Raw genomic sequence first — 19,253 nt, 5'->3', positions numbered from 1 at the left:
TTCTACTGTTTCTCAGGTCTATAAATCTGAAAATTATTGAATGATACACGTTCTGCCTGGCCAAAAAAAAAAAAATTGCCTTTTAGATCTTTATTTCAAGTGATATTCTTTTGGACCATGAAAAATCAAACTTGTTCTGGATACCAGAGCCTGCCCTTTCAGAAATAGTCTCACTCTAGGAAAGAACACTTTAAATTCTAAAAGCCTGTGTTCTGAAACATGAATGGAGTGCATTGGTGGTGGTAATAAAGAAATATGTATATTACTTGATGTTTCTGAAGCCTGTGAGGGTGCATCACAAAGTTTATAGGAAAGTAGAATTAAAAGGTAAGCCTGTTTGATGCAAAAAAAAAAAAATTGAAATCTATGCTTAGTTTTTAGATTTTTTAAATTTTGGGTAATGCACATTTTCTGTGGACACTTTGAAGACCCCTTATATAAGAGTAAGGTAAGATAGAGCATCAGGTTGAGATACATTGTCTTGACATGACATTGAAGATGATTTCTCTTGTTTTCTTCCAGGATCGCGATTTAGAGAGACTACGTAGAAAATGGCTAAATGCTTTAACAAAACGTCAGGAGTACTTGGATCAGCAACTCCAAAAGCTTGTCAGTAAACATGGTAGGAAAAGCAAGTTCAGTATTTCCCTGTCCACCAAGTCAGTGCACAGTGAGTCCCTGTCGGTAGCCACATAAACTAGGTGCCCAGTGAACAAGTCAGTCATGAGGATGGCAGGAACGTGAGTTTGTGTGCCATCCTTTCAGACGAGCATTTACCCAGCTGTAGTGATGCTGCCATAGGTCCTCCGACCCCACCCCTTAACAAACAAAGAAGAAATGCAGCCTGCGAAACAAGTATCATCCCTCCAAGATAACTTAAAGGCAGCAGCTAGCGTTTCTTGTCTGAAGTGCCCAGGTCTTTGCACCCTGGACCATCTCACCCATGGGCTGTTCCACAGAGGGCCTTCCGTGAGCTGGGGGCAGCCTCTGCCAGAGCCCAGCTGACCTCTCCAGCTTAGTTTTCTGTCACTAAGAAGCGCTAGCAACCAGTAACTGCAATACAGGTAAATCTGGTCTGAGCACAAAAGTTGAGGTTGTGCCTGAGATTTCTACATTTAGTCTGCCTTCCTGGTATTGTAGATAAAACAGAGGATGACGCTGACCGCGAGGCACAACTCCTGGAGATGCGGCTGACCCTCACCGAGGAGAGGAACGCCGTGATGGTGCCCTCTGCTGGCAGTGGGATCCCGGGGGCCCCGGCAGAATGGTATGAGCCTGCAGGATGTCTCAGGAAGCTGTAGATACTCACTAGGCTGCCTGTTGGCAGTGTGGATGTTTGGATGAGTGGTGAAATTAATGGAACATTCATTATCGTTTAAGGGGACAAAGCTGTTTGAAGTAAGAGAACTGTTAAATTATTTTCATGAGTGAAATGACTATGGCCTAAAACTGTTTTATTAAATAATATTGTTATTGGCCAAAGTAATGAAGATTTCTGAGAATCAAAATCAATATTTAGTACCACTATGCTCAGCATTTAAAAAAGTTAACATGTTAATTACTTGGGTCATTCCATTAAAAGACTGAGTCGTAAGAAGATCGCATCCTCACAGATTGGGGTTTTGGTGCTGGCTTAGACTGCAGTCAGCAAGCGTTGTATGCCTCTTTATTGGAGTTAAAAACAGTCAGTTGAGCCACATGGAGTCCTTACTAGTGTGCTTTTATAAGAAAGCAAGTGTAAATAAGGGAACTTGACTATAAGCAGGGGTGTTTGTGTGTCTTACAAGACTCAAGTTCTTGTATGAGAGCATGAGAAGCATGCTCTGATGTCTCTGATGTTAAATTACAGTATAGCCGATGCCTGAGGTTGTTCCTGCCTTGACCATAGTGGCTCTGAATGTGTATTAAGGTTGTGTCCCGAGTTTGTGTTTCTGGGGAAATCTGCTTTATTTGAGGTACTGTTTACTTTTCGTGTTTCAGGACTCCAGTGCCAGGGATGGAAACCCACATTCCTGTTATATTCCTGGACTTAAACGGTAAGCTCAGAGGTGTTTTATGAAGACAGACTCCTGGCAAATTAGTGCTAAATAACACTTAGAGGCTAACCAAGTGTATCTTTAGGCCGCTCTTTGATCTTTAGGTTAGAGTCAGTTTTGCGTGTGCCCACAACTCTGGTGCTGGCCAAAGACGGGATTGTCCGAGTGCAGTCTTCCTAGCAGCAATAGATCTGCTTCACCATGATGCTTGCTCGTGGCGCCTGGCTGCACCCCACAGTGCTGTGCCTATGCTCTTGTGGCACCACTTGCGGATGGGAATAATGTTCTTCTGCATTTAAGATATTGCCTTCTTTAATTCACAGGGAAGGACATGTTTGTGGAAAAGACTAGTAACTACTGATGCGTACACAGCGTGTTTTCTTAGCCTATCCAATACATCTCCCTCTTTTGGCGATTCCTGCGTTGCCTATTTGTTTTGAGCATAGCTGTCATTTTTTCTGACACCCTGTTGCCCATGTTCTCTGGCTAGGTGTGGGGCAGTAGAAAATGCAAAGGTCGATTAGGGAACCAAAAATAAAAGCCAGCAATTAAACTTCTAACACATTGCAGAAGAACTATGTGTTAAAATGAACTCACCTAAATAGACAACTTGGATGTCCTTGGTAGTTTTCTTTGCGCTGAAGGTGAGTTATGACATTGGAGGTATTTAGCACCTCATGCCTCCTAGCCCATTTTTATGGACACCTCCTATTTAGGTTAATACTGAGCCACTCCCTTTGTCCAACTAATGAGGTGGCCTTTGTTCTCAATGTGTTCCCACAAGGCTCTATGCTGCCTTGTTTTCTTGAACCCTGAAGATGAGAGTGACTCTGGCCTATGCTTATGTCAGGCTTTTGGGATAGGCGAGGTGCCTGTGTGTCTGTGTGTGGTTGGGGATGAGTATTTCATAAAAAGTAGGAAGAGAGAGCAAAGAAGACTTGTAAATCTGGATGTTGGAAGATTCGGTCAGGACCTGTTCACATTGTGTACGTTCCAAGCCCACCTACCACTGATGTCCACTCACTAGGTTAAGATGGTGGGGAGCTGGGAGGACAAGGCTGGGAGCCGAATAACCACAGGGCTGTGGTGTGACCCTTAAGTTTCCTGCTCCTGTAGCCAATTGATCTTTTTCTTGAACTTAACTGTCAGATAACTGGAACTCTGCCACTTACGTATCACTTCTCCAGCACACTAAAATGTAGAGAATTGAGGTATAAGCCTATCATTAGCGTTTATGCACAGATCCTGGGTAACCTCTTTGGTATCCTCATTTCATTCGTCTTCCAGGTAAAATAAGGCATGAAGATAGCAGATTGGATAAGATGATTTCTTGAGGTACTTTCTCTGTAAGATCTGTGAGCTATTGAATAGTCGTCATCAAGGTTGTGTAAGATTTCAGAGCAAAAAGCACATGAAATTTGAAGCAGAAGAATTTTAATAATAAGCACATTGAAATTTAGCTGGTAGGGGTTATCCTTTAAAATGATCTCAGTATTTAATGGAATGTCTTTGCTTTTAGCTGATGATTTCAGCTCTCAGGATAATCTTGATGACCCAGAAGCTGGTGGATGGGATGCTACCTTGACCGGGGAAGAAGAGGAAGAGTTTTTTGAACTTCAGATTGTAAAACAGTATGATGGGGAGGTAAGAAAAACAGAACTTGGGAAGATCAGGTAAAAAGTAGTTCCCTTAGCCTTTCCATGAGCCTTTTAAAATCATCAGCAAGATGATAATTTGAGTGCGTACATTTCTCAAAATACATAAAACCTTTCATTATGACTTCCAAAAAGAATGGAACTTAAACGTCAGATTGTGTCCATTCACTGTTCTGCTTCCTGTCTTGGTAAAGGATCTGAGTGGGATGAGTAGTTCAGATCTCAGGGATCAGGAGCTGGATTCTGTGATCCTTAATCCCCGAGATGGAAGTGGATACCGCCAGAGTACGCAATGCCTGGGATTTGCTTTGGAATTCTTGATCATAAAGACTGGTTAAAAAAAAACTCGAGTAGGTGAAAGCAAGGTTGTGATTTTAGTGGTTGATTCTGAGTGTTGGATCTTGTGGATTCATTCTCTAATTTTGATTATGTTTGGAAAATTAAGCCACAAAACGTATTCTGGAAGGAAAGCTGACGTGATGCTTTGCAGGTATGTCGTCACTTAGAGCTATTCCTACCTTAGATCTAAAACTTGAATCTAATAATGAGTTAGGCACACGCAGTGAGGTGCCTTTACCCTTCCCCTTTGTCAGCGTTTCAAGATTGACAGAGAAAGGCTGAAGAACTGTTGGAAATTAAGCTGGAAGGTCATGACAAGCAAATGCAGTTTGTTTTTCTTGGAAAAATTGAGACACTCAAGAGTGAACTCTAATAAGTAATAGTGTTGTTGTGTATATTCAGGTTCCTGGAGGTGATAGTTGTCCGTCCTCTCCTGAAAGTGGTTCAGGAATAATAGGTGCGCATGCGCCGGGAGAAAGAAGCCAAAGTGACCAAGTGCTACAAGTTGATGAATCTTTATGAAAGCTATACAGGAACCCACTGGGATAGAATTTTGCAACTTTTCTTGATGTTTGAGCATTTTTTTTTTTTGAGAGTGGACAGTGAGAGAGATAGAGAGAAAGGTCTTCCTTTTCCGTTGGTTTACCCCCCAATGGCCGCTGTGGCTGGCGTGCTGTGGCCGGCGTGCTGCGGCCGGCGCACTGCGCTGATCCAAAGCCAGGAGCCAGGTGCTTCTCCTGGTCTCCCATGCGGGTGCAGGGCCCAAACACTTGGGCCATCCTCCATTGTACTCCTGGGCTATAGCAGAGAGCTGGCCTGCAAGAGGAGCAACTGGGACAGAGTCTGGCGCCCTGACCGGGACTAGAACCCGGTGTGCCGGCACCACAGGTAGAGGATTAGCCTATTGAGCCGCGGCGTCTGCCAGGCATTTTTAAAAGTAGAATAATTTTGCAGACCAGCCAGGTAGCAAGAACGTCATTCTGTGCGCTACCTAGACAGAGGTGTATAAGGCTCACACCCTGTCGTCTTTCTCAGGGCAGTTCTTATGAGACAGCCTTACTTGTGCCCCTCAGCCAAAGCCACAATGGATTCCTTGGGAGAGTTTTGCCTCGTTGGAGAAGGAGAACATGTTTCCTGTTTGTCTTCTCCGTAGGTGAGAGCAGAAGCCTCCTGGGACTCGGCAGTGCACAGCTGCCCCCAGCTCAGTAAGGGCACCCCTGGGGACGAGCGAGTGTTCCTGATCGTGCGCGTGACCGTCCAGCTCAGCCATCCTGCCGACATGCAGCTGGTGCTACGCAAAAGGATTTGTGTCAACGTGCACGGCCGACAGGTGAGGCTTTAATCCTAGTTGATGACATGACTTTACCCACAGGCCTGACACAGGGCAGGGCCTTGGAGAGATGGCACTGCCTCGGTCCAAGCAGGGTCCATGAAGCCCTGGGCTTCGCTTTCCCAGCTGCCTGTTACTCTCCTGTAATCCAACTGCATCTTCCCAGCTTCCCCTAGGCTGCATTAACATTTTAGGCTGAATTTCTCTTTGGGCAGATTCGTAAGTCGTGGTGGTTCTTATGGGTGCCACGGAAACCTGTCAGAGTCCAGTGGTTGTGTTGTTGCCAGGCAGTTCCTGGCAGGTCAGCTGTCAGTTAATAGTGTGGGGCTGCCTTCCAGTCTCTGCTTCTCACATTTGGCTTTGGGATACAGAGGTCACTGAAGAATAGGCCCGGTCCTTCCCAGGTCTGCGGGCAAGCATGCGTCCCAGGCAGGCCCCTGCTCTGTGTCGCGATGGGTGCTGTGGTGCAGGCACTCACCGCGCGTGTGGGAGACGACGGTTGAGGGAATGAAGGATTCAGACCGCCGAGGCTTCAGGGAGGAGGAGAGGAGCACAGTGCAGAGGTGGCGTGGAAGGAAGGGTGGGGCAGGCCTGGCACCAGGGGCAGCGCGGTGTGACAGGACACGCGCTGTTTGCCAAGGAACGTGGCTGTCAGTGTCATTGCAGCTGGATTATGAAGGACCCTGTGCCACATAAAGTGGTTTAGTGGAAAACTTCGGGGTGAGAATTTAAACTCTTTCCTGGCAAATAGCAGGATTTGGGAGATTGATTCTGGGGATCCCTTTTCACTGTCTGGCCCTCCCCTTTTTTGAGGCATTCTCAACACACTGACTAAAGCCAGGGCAGATAAAAGTAAATCTTTTCATTTAAAAGAGCACAGTCATGGTTGACGGACTGCTAGATGTAATCACCACCCCAAAAAATTAATCTTCGTTCTAAATGTCACACTGATATCAATCTTTGAAATGAAGACTGGCGGTAATGCTGTTAAAATTGCAGCTCTTTAGCGTGGCAATCCAACATCAATAAAGTCCAGGTCACAGGGTTAGCCATAGATGTATATGGGGTGTCTCCCATTTGCTGTCTGTCTCCCTTTTCTCGTAAGTCTGTAAGGGATTGAAAGAGGCTGCTCCTGAAAACTTGGGGAGCATTTTGGAGAATGCTTTTCCATTTCTTCCAGGCCCTGAGATGCGCAGCACAACCCCAGCCCTCCAGGGTGCTCAACAGTGGAGCCGTCGGGCTACCAAGCTTTTGCTCCTTGGGCTTTTTTCCTTTCAGGGACAAGTTGCCACTTTGTTACCCTGGTTGAAATGACTTGGAAGTATTTGTAGGCCTGCCATTTTCCCTCTCAGTTTTATTCTTCTTTATGGCAAGGTAAAGGGCTTTCCACATGACCCCAACGGAGGCTAATCAGCTTCATTATTTTTTATTTATTTTTATTTTTATTTTTGACAGAGTGGACAGTGAGAGAGAGAGACAGAAAGGTCTTCTTTTTCCGTTGGTTCACCCCACAATGGCCGCTGCGGCTGGCGCACCGCGCTGATCCGAAGCCAGGAGCCAGGTGCTTCTCCTGGTCTCCCATGCGGGTGCAGGGCCCAAGCACTTGAGCCATCCTCCACTGCCTTCCCAGGCCACAGCAGAGAGCTGGCCTGCAAGAGGAGCAACCGGGACAGAATCCGGCGCCCCAACCAGGACTAGAACCCGGTGTGCCGGCGCCACAGGCTTCATTATTTCCACTCAAATATGAAACAAAAATTAAGCTGGCAGTAGCCTCCATGCTGCCCTTCACTGCTCGTGAGAAAACCATAGCTCTGCCCTACCAGTGTAACTGACCTTGGCTCTGCACCGTGGGGCTAATATGGAGAGAGCAAAGGAGTGAAATCAGTCATCTCTTTGCACTGTGAGATTTTAACATATTTGTAAATATTAACTGAAGATCATTGAATATGAAATAAATTATTAGGTTTATGAAAATATGTGTTTTTAAAGCCAAAATTTTTAATACTTTTTTCTTTTTTTTAAAGAGTTGTTTATTTAAAAGGCAGAGTTACAGAGACAAGGAGAGACAGATCTTCTAACCACTGGTTCACAACCCAAATGGCCACAACAGCCAGGGATGGGCCAAGCCAAAGCCAGGAGTTGAGAACTCCATCTGGGTGTCACAAGGGTGGCAGGGACCCAAGTACATGGACCATCTTCTGCTGCCTTCCCAAGCACATTGCAGGAAGCTGGATTAGAGGTGGAGCAGCTGGGTCTTATACCAGCACCCATGTATGGGATGCCAGTGTTACAAGCCTAACCCATGCCATAACACTGGCCCAGAGGCCAAATTTTTAAGAACTCTTTTGAGTGTTTAAACAATAAATGGGTAATGTATATTTTCAATATGTAATACATATTTTTCTCTTAGGCAGTTTTCAAATATTTCTGCTTTGTTTTTTGGATGAGAAAAAGGCTAGTACCCGTGTTCTCTTCTCCCTTTTCCTTATCTTTATTCACCAGTTGTATTCCACCCTCATCGCTGCTCTTTTCAACCTCCATAGGATGTTCAGTCTTAGCAGCATCTTCAAATGAGTCATCTCTGCATTAATTCAGCAGTTCAATTCTTAACTGTGCAAAGAGCGCAGTCAGCATAAACAATGACCAGGCACTCTTAAATCATTCTTCATAATGATCCTGCTTTGGTCAAGAATTTAATGCCTGAACTTGTCAATATTCATGGTACAAGATGTCCATCGTGCTGAGGGGAAAAAAGTGAGCGTCACCACTGCTTGCTTGCATCCTAGTTAGAGGTCATTTTACTGTGTGGAAGTCAACAGTCTTATTTCTGTAGCGTGCAGGCAGAGCTGAGCCAAATGCCCGGTGCCAGTTCCTAGACTCGAGTCTGTGCTTATTACGAGCCGAGGTTAGGACATGGCATACAATGTGGGTCTCCAGAGTGGTTTTGTGCCCCAGGACGAAGCTAGGAAATTGTATTGGGTGGTTTGGATTTCAGTTTCCTCTGTTGGAAATCGGCTGTTTTCTTTTGGTTAGAATGAATGCCGCATCCTTTTTGCTGTCCCTTTGTTACTGTAAGCTCAGTAAAGGCAGGAAACCAAATCTTCTATTTTTTTTCCTCCTCTAGGGTTTTGCTCAGAGTCTCCTAAAAAAGATGTCTCATCGAAGTTCTATTCCTGGCTGTGGAGTGACTTTTGAAATTGTCTCCAATATTCCAGAGGTGAGGGATCATATGCAACTTGATTTACCAAAAATAAACCCTTAAAAAAGATCTAGCTCCCTGAAAAGTCACCTACCCAAGAAATATGTATTAAAAGAGAATGTATATTTAGGGAAATGCTATCGACTTTTACAGGAATTTCCAATGGTAATTTATAGTAAAATGTACTTGTGGCTTTAAAAGTTTTGGTGAAGAAGAACTCGTCTTTTGAAAAGCTTATCAACACCTTTTTACCGAGAGAAGACGACAGGCGGTAACAATATTGTATTTACTTGAAAGACAGAGTGTCAGGGAGAGAGGGAGGGAGAGACAGAAAGTGAGAGGTCCGTCTACTGGTTCACTCCCCAAATGGCTGGAGCAGCCAGAGCTGGGCCAGGCCAAAGCCAGGAGCCAGAAACTCCATCCCAGTCTCCAATGTGGCCCAAACACTTGGGCCGTCATCCACTTCCAGGCACGTTAGTAAGAAGCTGGATCAGAAGCGGAGCAGCCAGGACTTGAACCAGCACTCTGATAGGGGATGGGGGCCTCCCAAGCTGCAGCCTAACCCGCCCCTGTTCTAGGTGACTTCACTCACTTCATTCATTGTTGTTTCAAGGCTTAAAACAGAAGTATGTGTTTCTAGCGATTTAGTGTTTGCTCTCTGGGTCTGCACAGTCTGTATGATGTTGCACATTTGATGTCTGAGTGGCTTCAAGTTGAGAAACAGCGACTGCTGTTTACCTTCTTTCCTCATCTCCCTCCACCTCTCCTTCTGTCCCACTTGCAGTTTTGTTTTCTCTTTTACAAGTACTTTATTTTGAGATGATAGTGTGTTAAATGGGAAAAGATGTGGGGGAATCAGCTTAAAGATAAACATATCCTCCTATGATTGGGACATTTATTAATCAGCTAAGCCTGTAAGTTGACAAATAATTGTTTTTGCATGAGCAGATCCCGATGAGAAAGAAAAGGGAAAAGAGAAATGTAAAGCTTACTGTGTAAGACCAGACTTAATAACGTAGACACTCCCTTCAGCAGCCAGGCTTCGTCACAAAAGCCCTGAGAGTTCCTTGTGTGCTCATACCGCAGAAGCCAGGAGGGAAGTGGCAAAGGGACCCAGTCTTAGGCCAGGGCAGCAAGAGGCCGTTTATGTGTGTCTCCTTACAAAATCAGGATAACGTGTGTTCCCTCCAGACACTAGAGTGTTCTGTGCTGTGCGGTGAGAAGAGTTCTCTGCCAGGAGCAGGGAGACCTGCGTTCTCTTGTTCTCTCTTGCTTCCTTTGTTAATCCTGTGCCCTCCTTCCTTGGTCATCTCAGAAGTGAGAATGCTGCTTTTCTTCCACGGGTATTGCAAGACTCAAATGAATTACTATAGGAGACAAAAATTTTTGAAACTTTAAGCCATCTTGTAAATCCTCTCATATTTTATCTATTCTAAGATTGAGTTAAAAATTTGTAAGTATGTTTCAAGTCGGAATGTGTCTATAATGAATGGTATCTTCAAATTAACTGGCCGTTATTTTTTCCCTTATAAATTTGTTTTGTCTTATATATTCGATGGCATTTAAGATGCACTGGCATATGGATGTGTTTTGCAATTTTTCTATTTTTATAAGAATTTCACTGGTAAATAAAGAATCTGCCTTTCCCTGAGAAGAATAAATTGTTAATCTGCTTGAAATAATTAAATACATCAATAAAATCCCTCCCTGCCTTGTGAGTATCCCATTTATATATGGGCCAGCTCATGATGGAAGGAACAGGGAAGAGCCGTACAAGACACACAGGGGATGAGAGCTGACCCCGTACTTCTCGTTTGGCTCCAGAGCTGCGGCTCGAGAGCAGTGGTGGACGCTGTCTCATTCTGAAAACGGAAGCCTCGGGAGGCTGCTGAGTAGCAAGGGCTGAAGCCTAGCCCTTCTTCCCTCTGTGCTTTCCGTCCTGAGTCTGCTTCCTGCTAGGGTGTTGGGATCCCACCCCCGTGAAGCTGCTAACCCAGCTTCTCTGCCCTCCCTCTTGCTTCTCAGGAGTCCCCGGGGGTGATAGGTTCCTAAAACATTGCTGTCCCAGGGTTATAGTTTTGGCTAGCCTACAAAATCCTTTCTAGCCAGTAATTGTTTCTTTTTCATGTTGGTTTGGTTTTAGTTTGCAATGGAAATACATGGATTTTGAGTTCCAAAAGCTGACTTTAAAATGAAACTGTGGAATCCATTCTATTTGTTGAGAACTCTGTGTGTGTGTGTGTGTGTGTGTAGACTCAGAAGCTTTTATGGTGTTTTCTTCTGCAGAGTGCTTTGTTTTCATATACAACTTTCCATTCTTCAGGATGCGCAGGGAGTGGAGGAGCGAGAAGCGCTGGCCAGGATGGCAGCTAACGTTGAAAACCCTGCCTCCGCGGACTCGGAGGCATATATTGAAAAATATCTCAGAAGCGTGCTGGCTGTGGAGAACCTCCTGACTTTAGATCGTCTTCGCCAGGTCAGCCAAGAGCAAATAGAGTGGGTAGTAGTCGTCCTGAGCCAGCCTGATCTGTGTCTGACTTCTGCAGTTCACGATATTGTTGCATCTGAACTTCCAAAGCAGGGGTGGGGAGCCTTTTTTCTGCCAAGGGCCATTTGGGTATTTGTGATGTCATCCAGGGGCGTGCAAAATTATCAACTTAAAAAATGAGGCTGCTATAGACATACTGAATTTCAAGTCCCGCCTGTGGTTGCCTTGGCAGGGCCAAGCCGAATGATTTGGCAGACCTTAAATGGCCTGTGGGCTGGATGTTCTTCATCCTTGTTCAGGAGGGTGGACTGTAATTAACTTTGAGTAATCCAGAGTGACTTGGGCCATTTGTTCATCTATTAGTGGGAGATCACAGCTTCCTTGAGATAGGGTTGCCTTTGGGATGTGTCTCTTACATGTGTTTTCTGATGCACAGGAAGTTGCAGTCAAGGAGCAGTTAACAGGAAAAGGGAAGTTGAATAGGAGGAGTATTAGTTCTCCAAATGTGAACAGAGTGAGTACATGGACTCCCCTTTCTACACTGTGCCCCACAATAGCCTTTCACTGCTCTATCCTTGGATCATGCATGCCCTGTACCCTTTAAATCTTACCTCAGCCATCACTTCCTTCCCTGCACTGATTTAAGTGGCCTGTTCATACCCCGCAGCATCTGTGCATACCTCTGCTGCTGCCCCTGACAGTACCAGGGAAGCATCACTAAGTAACTTCGAGATCTTTCTCATTTGTCTTCCTATCACCACTACCTAGCACAAACTGTAGGTGTTCGGTGAAAGCTTGTGGGACTGAACCAAAGCCAGGCAGGTGTTTTCTGGACTTAAATGGTTATGTTTCAGTTGAGAAGTCTGGACTAGGTTTAGAAATTCATTGCTTATAGGCCATCAGGGGAGTACGAATTAATTAAATGTTAGATTTGTATCATAATGGTGGCTTAAAGTGTGTTGTTTTCTTAAAACATAGATGTAATTCATGTGCGTATTAAATATGAGATGGATTCTTTGCAAAAGTGCTCATGGCCCCTTGGTTTATCTCTTCTTTCCTCATTTTTGATAGAGTTGTCAATATGAAATTACTGCATTTATGTTAACTCCATACCAAGAAAAGACACAACACAAGGATGTGTATCAAAGAGCAGCTCCATTAGCCTTAGCGCTCAAGGGGAGAGTGACAGGAAGGGTTTTTCCCTGATAGCCCATATAGTCCCAAATCACTGTTGAATGACCTTACTAGTGGCCTCACATTGGATGACTGGGACCATTCCCAGATACTCAGAAATACCACTTTAATTCAAGGTAAATATCTTCTCATTCCTTTAGAAAATAACATTTTAAAATATACCGATAGGGGCAGGCACCGTGGCTCACTTGGCTAATCCTCCACCTGTGGTGCCGGCATCCCACATGGGCACCGAATTCTAGTCCCGGTTGCCCCTCTTCCAGTCCAGCTCTCCACTGTGGCCCGGGAAGGCAGTGGAGGATGGCCCCTGCCCCCGCTTGGGAGACCAGGAGGAGACACCTGGCTCCTGGCTTTGTGCCAGCGCGGTGCCAGCCGTAGTGGCCATTGTGGGAGTGAACCAATGGAAGGAAGACCTTTCTCTCTGTTTTTCTCTCTCACTGTCTATAACTCTACCTGTCAAAAATAAAAAAATAATTAAAATAAAATAATATACCAATAAATGTAGAGACTTGGTATTTGGGAACCTATAATTTAAATATATTGCAGATTTATATTTGCTGTAATACTCAGAGATAGGAGACATAAGTTCAGGCCATGGTAGGATAACCAGTAACCTGGTGTCCTTTAAACAGAAGGGGATCAACAGATGGACCATCTCTAATTCCAGCCGGTTCTTGGCTCGGTGTAGACAGGCTATCCAGATCTGATACAAACCCCAGTACAGTGTTTTTAATTTAACAAAGGCCGCTGGTCTACAGCCTCAGTCTTGACAACCTCTCTGCTGCTGTGCAACTTTAACTTCTGCTGATTTGGTTTTCAAAACCTTGTACTTCCTGGGCCATATGTGTATGCGCTTTTATATGTAAAGCACTGATCTCCCTCTGTTTCTCTTCCAGCTTTCTGGAAGTCGACAAGAACTTATTCCATCATACAGTCTAGGCAGCAACAAGGTAAGTTTGTACCTGTTTATGTCAGTTTTAAACCACTTTCCCTTTCAGCTTTAATTTCTCAAGTGTCACGTGATTCTGCACACCAGAATTTCTCATACTTATTGATACCAGTGAAAATGATTGGAAAGGGCTTAGAGTTATTCTTTTGATCTATCTACCAGTTAAAATAAGGTTTATTAGATCCTGTTATTACTGGGGTTACAAAACAACTTTTTTTTGGCTAACATCCATATTTCTATCTAAACATTTTCTTTGTATTTCTATCAGAAAAAGAACTTAAGATCAGATTAGTAGTGAATTATTGATGCACTGATTGGAAATTTATAATGAATAAGGACATTATACCTAAAAGTTACTAGTATTTGTTAGAGGAAAGAAAAGTAAGAGAAGATACATTTTGTTGCCTGGGATTTATTGTTAACACAGCTTTTCCCATTTAACAGAATTTTAAGGACAGTTTTATTTTCCCACATCTGTAGATCCAGGCCACCTGCAGTGGGAAATACTTGGAAAAAAAAAAGTCTTGCAAATGTACTAAACATGTTTAGACTTTTTTCCTTGTCATTATTGCCTACACAATATAAAAACTCTTTACATAGCATTTATATCCTATGAGGTGTTATAAGTCATCCAAGGGATGTTGGAAAGTATATGAGCAGATGTACAGAACTGATATGCAAATACTGTGCCGTTTAGGTGAGGGTCTCGAGCGCCTGAAGGTTTTGGAGCGCTGTTGCAGGGGGCAAAGGTCCTGGAACTAGTCCTCTGCAAACAGCAAGGAGTGATTCTAAATGACTCAGTATTATTACCTTTAATGTTTTTAGTGATGATTGTGCATTTTACTGACTACAGTGTGATTTTCAATACGTGTACGTGGTGTAAAACAGGATACTCAGCATTTCCCCTTCTTTGACACTCCTTTATGATTGGAGGCTTGGAGCTTCTTTCATTTGTTCCTGCAATATAGACCAGGTTTTTGTGCACTGCAGTGTCCTCGCTGTGCTGTGTAACACCAGCAACTTCCTCCTTCCATCTCAGATTTGGTCCCCAGTGTCCCAGCTCCCTCCATCCCTCCATCCCCCAATCCCTCAACCCTTCCCAGACCCTAGTTGTCACTATTCTGTGTTCAGAGTGAGTTTTTTTTTTTTTTAAACTCCTACTTATGGGAGAACTTGGAGGTTTTTCTTGCTGAGTCTGGCTTATTTCACTTAACATGATGTCTTCCAGTTCCATACATTTTGTTGCAAATGACAGAATATCACTCTTTTAACGACTGAGTGGTATTCCATTATGTGAATGTACCACTTTTTCTTTATCCATTAATCTGATGATGGACACTTTGGTTGGTTCCATATCTTGGGTACTGTGAACAGTGTGCAATAAACATGCTTTTGAGTACCCAGCAGTGAGATTGCTGGACCATATGGCAGTTCTATTTCTAGTTTTTTGAGAACTATGTTGTTTTCTATAGTGGCTGTACTAATTTGCATTCCCACTAGCTGTGTAGAAGAGTTCCCCTTTTCCACATCCTCACCAGCATCTGTTACTGTCTTTGATAAAGGCCATTCTAACAGGAGTGAAAAGGTGTCTCATTGTGGTTTTGATTTACATTTCCTTGAAGGCTAGTGATAGTGAAATTGTTTTAAATGTATCTGTACTTCTTTTGAGAACTGTTTATCCAGGTCTTTTGTCCATATTTTAACTGGGTTGGTTGCTTTTAGTTGAGTTTTTTGAGTTTCTGATATATTCTGGATATTAATCCTTTGTAGATAGATTGGTGCCATTTTCTCCCATTTTGTCAGGGATCTCTTCTCTCTGTTGCTCGTGTTCTTTGCTGTACAGAAACTTGGGTTGGATGTGATCCCTCTTACCTAGCTTGCCTTTGTTGCTGTGCTTTTGGCATTTTCTCCAAAAAAGTAAAAAAGCACTGCCCTCACCAGAGCCTCAGACTGCTGCTCCCATGTTTTCATCTCGTTGTTTCATAGTTTTGGGTCTTACCAGCTTCCGCTGTTTTCCCAAGCACATTAGTATGGAGCTGGATTAGAAGTGGAGCAGCCAGGACTCAAACCAATGGCCATATGGGATCCTGGCATTATAGACAGTGACTTAACCCTCTACCCAACAATGTCATACCCTGATCATATGGATTTTTTAAATCATTCTATTGATGTGATTTATGACATAATTGATTTGTGAATGTTGAACCACCTTTCATCGCAGTGTTAAATCCCACTTAATTGTAATGCATGATCTTTTTTATGGAGTGTTGGGTTAATTTTGCTAGTATTTTGTTGAAGATTTTTGCATCTGTTCATCAAGGATATTGATCTGTGGTTCTCTTTTTGTGTTGTGACTTTGATTTTGTTATCACAGTAATGTTAGCTCAAAAAAATTGGCAGAATTCCATCCTTTTCATCATTTTGGAATAGTTTGGAAAATATTGGAGTTGGTTCTTCTTTGAAAGTTTTGTTAAGGCCCGCGCCGCAGCTCACTAGGCTAATCTTCCGCCTTGCGGCGCCGGCACACCGGGTTCTAGTCCCAGTCGGGGCACCGGATTCTGTCCCGGTTGCCCCTCTTCCAGGCCAGCTCTCTGCTATGGCCCGGGAGTGCAGAGGAGGATGGCCCAGGTGCTTGGGCCCTGCACCCGCATGGGAGACCAGGAGAAGCACCTGGCTCCTGCCTTCAGATTAGAGCGGTGCGCCGGCCGCGGCGGCCATTGGAGGGTGAACCAACAGCAAAAGGAAGACCTTTCTTTCTGTCTGTCTCTCACTGTCCACTCTGCCTGTCAAAAAATAAAATAAAATAAAAATAAAAAAGAAAGTTTTGTTAAGCTATCAGGTCCTGGACATTTCTTTGATGTAAGACTTTTTTAAAAAGATTTATTTATTTGAAAGAGTTACACAGAGAAGGAGAGGCAGGGGGGCGGGGGTCCTTCCATCCACTGGTTCACTCCCCAATTGGCCACAACAGCTGGAGCTGCGCTGACCTGAAGCCAGGAGCCTGGAGCTTCCTCCGGATCTCTCATGAGGGTGCAGGGGCCCGAGGACTTGGGCCATATTCTACTGCTTTCCTAGGCCATAGCAGAGACCTGGATTGGACGTGGAGCAGTTGGTGCTCCAACTGGCACCCATATAGGATGCCGGCACTACAGGTGGCAGCTTTACCCTCTATGCCACAGTGCTGGCCCCGATGAAAGACTTTTAATTACTGGTTCAAGCTCAATGCTTGTTATAAGCCTGTGTAGATTTTCTGTGTATTTAATCTTGGTGGGTTGTATGTATCCAGGAATTTATCCATTTCTTTGAGGTTTTCCAAATTGTTAATATATAGTGTTCATAGTAATTTCTTATGATCCTTTGTATTTCTGTGGAATTGGCTGTAATGTCTCCTGTTTCACCTCTAATTTTGAGTTTTCCTTTTTTTGTTAGTGTGGCTAAAGATTGGTCTATTTTTGTTCCTTGTCCAAAAACTACCTTTTCATTTGTTGATCTGTTTTTTTTTTTTTTTTTTTTTCAATTCCATTGATTTCTGCTTTGATCGTCATTTCTTGCCACCTGCTAATTTGGGATTGGGTTTTGTTTGTTTTGTTTTGTTTTTGAAAGGCAGAGTCACAGAGAGAAGGGGAAAAGATGGAGATCTTCCATCCACTGGTTCACTCCCCAAATGACCACACTGGCCAGGGCTGAGCCACGCTGAAGCCAGGAGCTTCATTTGGATCTCCTGTGTTGGGTGGGAAGGACCTAAGGGCTCCAGCCATCTGCTGCTGCTTTCCTAAACTATTAGCAGGGAGCTGGATCAGAAGTGAAGCAACTAGGACACAAACCAGCCCTCAAATAGGGTGCTGGTGTTGCAGGCTGTAGCTTAACTCACTAAGCCACAATGCTTGCCCTAGGTTGGTCTTTTCTAAATCCTTGAGATATATGGTTACATTGTTTGAGATATTTCTGTATTTTAATGCATGTACTTACTGCTATAAACTTTAATACTACTGTTCCAGATTTCGATATATTGTATTATTACCATTTTCATTTGTTTCAAGACATTTTGCGAGTTCATTTTTAATTTCTTCAGTGATCCATTGGTTATTCAGGAACATGTCACTTTTCTTGTGTTTCTAAGTTTTCTTTTGTTCATTTCTAGTTTTATTCCTTTATGGTCTTAAAAGATACATAGTTAAGATTTCAATTTCTTTTTAATCCACTGAGACCTGATTTGTGGCCTAATACAAGATCTCTTCTAGAAAATGTTCCTTGTGCCATTGAGAAGAACGTATATTCTGTAGCTTAGATGAAATGTCCTGTTATTGTTGTTAGGTCCAGGGAACATCCTGCTGTTAAAAGTCCTGTGAAATCATTTGGTCTAGTCCTGCCGAGGCCACAACAGGCAGAACTTGAAATTCAGTAAACCTATAGCAGGCTAATTTTAAGTTGATAATTTTGTGTGGCCCATGAATAATGTAAAAAATATCCACATGGTTATTGGCAGAAAAAAGATTCCCCACTCTTGGTATGGTTCAACTCTGATTTAACTGTTGATTTTGTGTCAGGACGAAGTGTCCATTGATACTTTTATTGTATTGGAATCTTTCTCTGCCTATAGGTCTAATAATATCTGATTTGTATATTTGGCTGCTCTTGTGTTGGTTGCATGTATATTTGTGACTGTTACATCTTGCTGAATCAATTCTTCAATCAATATATAATGCCCTTCTTTGTCTCTCTCTGTCTTTTTAAAGATTTATTTACTTATTTGAAAGAGTTGGACAGAGAGAGAGAGAAAATGCGCACTAGCTTCCATGCACTGGTTCATTCCACAGAGAGCCACACCAGCCAGGGCTGGGCCAGGCTGAAGCCAGGAACCAGGAGCTTCTTCCCAGTCTCCCACATGGGTGACAGGGATCCAGACACTTGGGCCATCTGCTGCTGCTTTCCCTAGGCACGTTAGCAAGGAGCTAGAGCAGAAGTGGAGCTGTTGGGACTCAAGCTGACACAGGATGCCGGCATCACAGCTGGCAGCTTCATTCACTGAACCACAATGCCAGCCCCTTCTTTGTCTCCTTTTTTTTTTTTTTTTTAAATTTAAAGTCTTTTTTAACTGATATGAGCATAACTACTGCTGCTCAGTTTTGATTTCCATTTCCATAAAATGTATTTTTTTCTAATTTTTCACTTTTAGCCAATGTGTGTCTTTACCTCTGTGTTGAGTTTCTTTCTTTCCTCTCTCCCCTCCCCTCCCCTCTCCTCCCCTATTTATTTATTTATTTGAAAGGCAGAGTAACTTAGAGGCAGAAGCAGAGAAAGAGATTTTCTATCTGCTTGTTCACTCCCCAAATGGCTACAATGGCCAGAGCTGGTCTGATCTGAAGCCAGGAGCCTGGAGCTTCTTCCTGGTCTTCCATGTGGGTGCAGGGGGCTCAAGTACTTGAGCCATCTTTCACTGCTTTCCCAGGCCATAGTAGAGAGCTGGATTGGAAGTGGAGCAGCCAGGACTAGAACCAGCGCCCATATGGGTTGCTGGTACTGCAGGTGGTGGCTTTACTCACTATGCAAAGGCGTTGGCCCCTGTATTAAGTTTCTTATAGGCAACATGTAGTTAGGTTAAATCCATTCTGCTGACCTATTTCTTTTTTCTGGGGTATTTAATACATTTACATTTTCAAGATCAATAATAATAATGATAGCTATTGTCCTTTTATTGGTTGCTAACTGTTTTATACCTTCTGTTTCTTTCTGCCTCTCATAATTCATTTTTGTGTTTTGGTACCTTTCTATCATGATAAGGTTGATTTATCTTTCTGTTTTGTGTATCTGTTCTGTTAGTTTTCTGTTGTGTGTTTTCATGATGGTTATTTCCAATGTAGGAATCACTTTAGGATTTTTTGTAGTGGTGATCTGGTAGTGATGAATTCTCTAAGTTTTTGCTTGTGTGCAAAATACTTTATTTCTTCTTAATTTCTAAAGAATAGCTTCTCTGGATAATATCCTTAGTTGCAAGATTTTTTTTAAGACTTTGAATGTATTATCCCACTGTCTTCTTGCCTATGGGCTTTCTTCTAAGAAGTC

At 43.4% G+C, this 19,253-nt stretch overlaps 1 protein-coding gene across 1 annotated transcript in view; it reads left to right on the top strand.

The window, feature by feature from the left end:
• The window catches only part of KIF13B (kinesin family member 13B), a 212,894-nt gene that overhangs the window by 158,060 nt on the left and 35,581 nt on the right, over window positions 1-19,253 (top strand). Inside the window, exons 27-35 of the mRNA XM_062212673.1 lie at window positions 523-622; window positions 1,141-1,267; window positions 1,981-2,036; window positions 3,556-3,680; window positions 5,184-5,360; window positions 8,485-8,577; window positions 10,883-11,035; window positions 11,484-11,561; window positions 13,138-13,191. Of these exons, the coding sequence (XP_062068657.1) occupies window positions 523-622; window positions 1,141-1,267; window positions 1,981-2,036; window positions 3,556-3,680; window positions 5,184-5,360; window positions 8,485-8,577; window positions 10,883-11,035; window positions 11,484-11,561; window positions 13,138-13,191 (963 nt within the window). The remainder of the gene's footprint in view (window positions 1-522; window positions 623-1,140; window positions 1,268-1,980; window positions 2,037-3,555; window positions 3,681-5,183; window positions 5,361-8,484; window positions 8,578-10,882; window positions 11,036-11,483; window positions 11,562-13,137; window positions 13,192-19,253) is intronic.

The sequence above is a fragment of the Lepus europaeus genome, chromosome 16 (assembly GCF_033115175.1).
Source record: "Lepus europaeus isolate LE1 chromosome 16, mLepTim1.pri, whole genome shotgun sequence".
NCBI lineage: Eukaryota > Metazoa > Chordata > Mammalia > Lagomorpha > Leporidae > Lepus > Lepus europaeus.
Note: the sequence above shows the minus strand (reverse complement) of the source record. Positions and strands in the feature narration are given on the sequence as shown.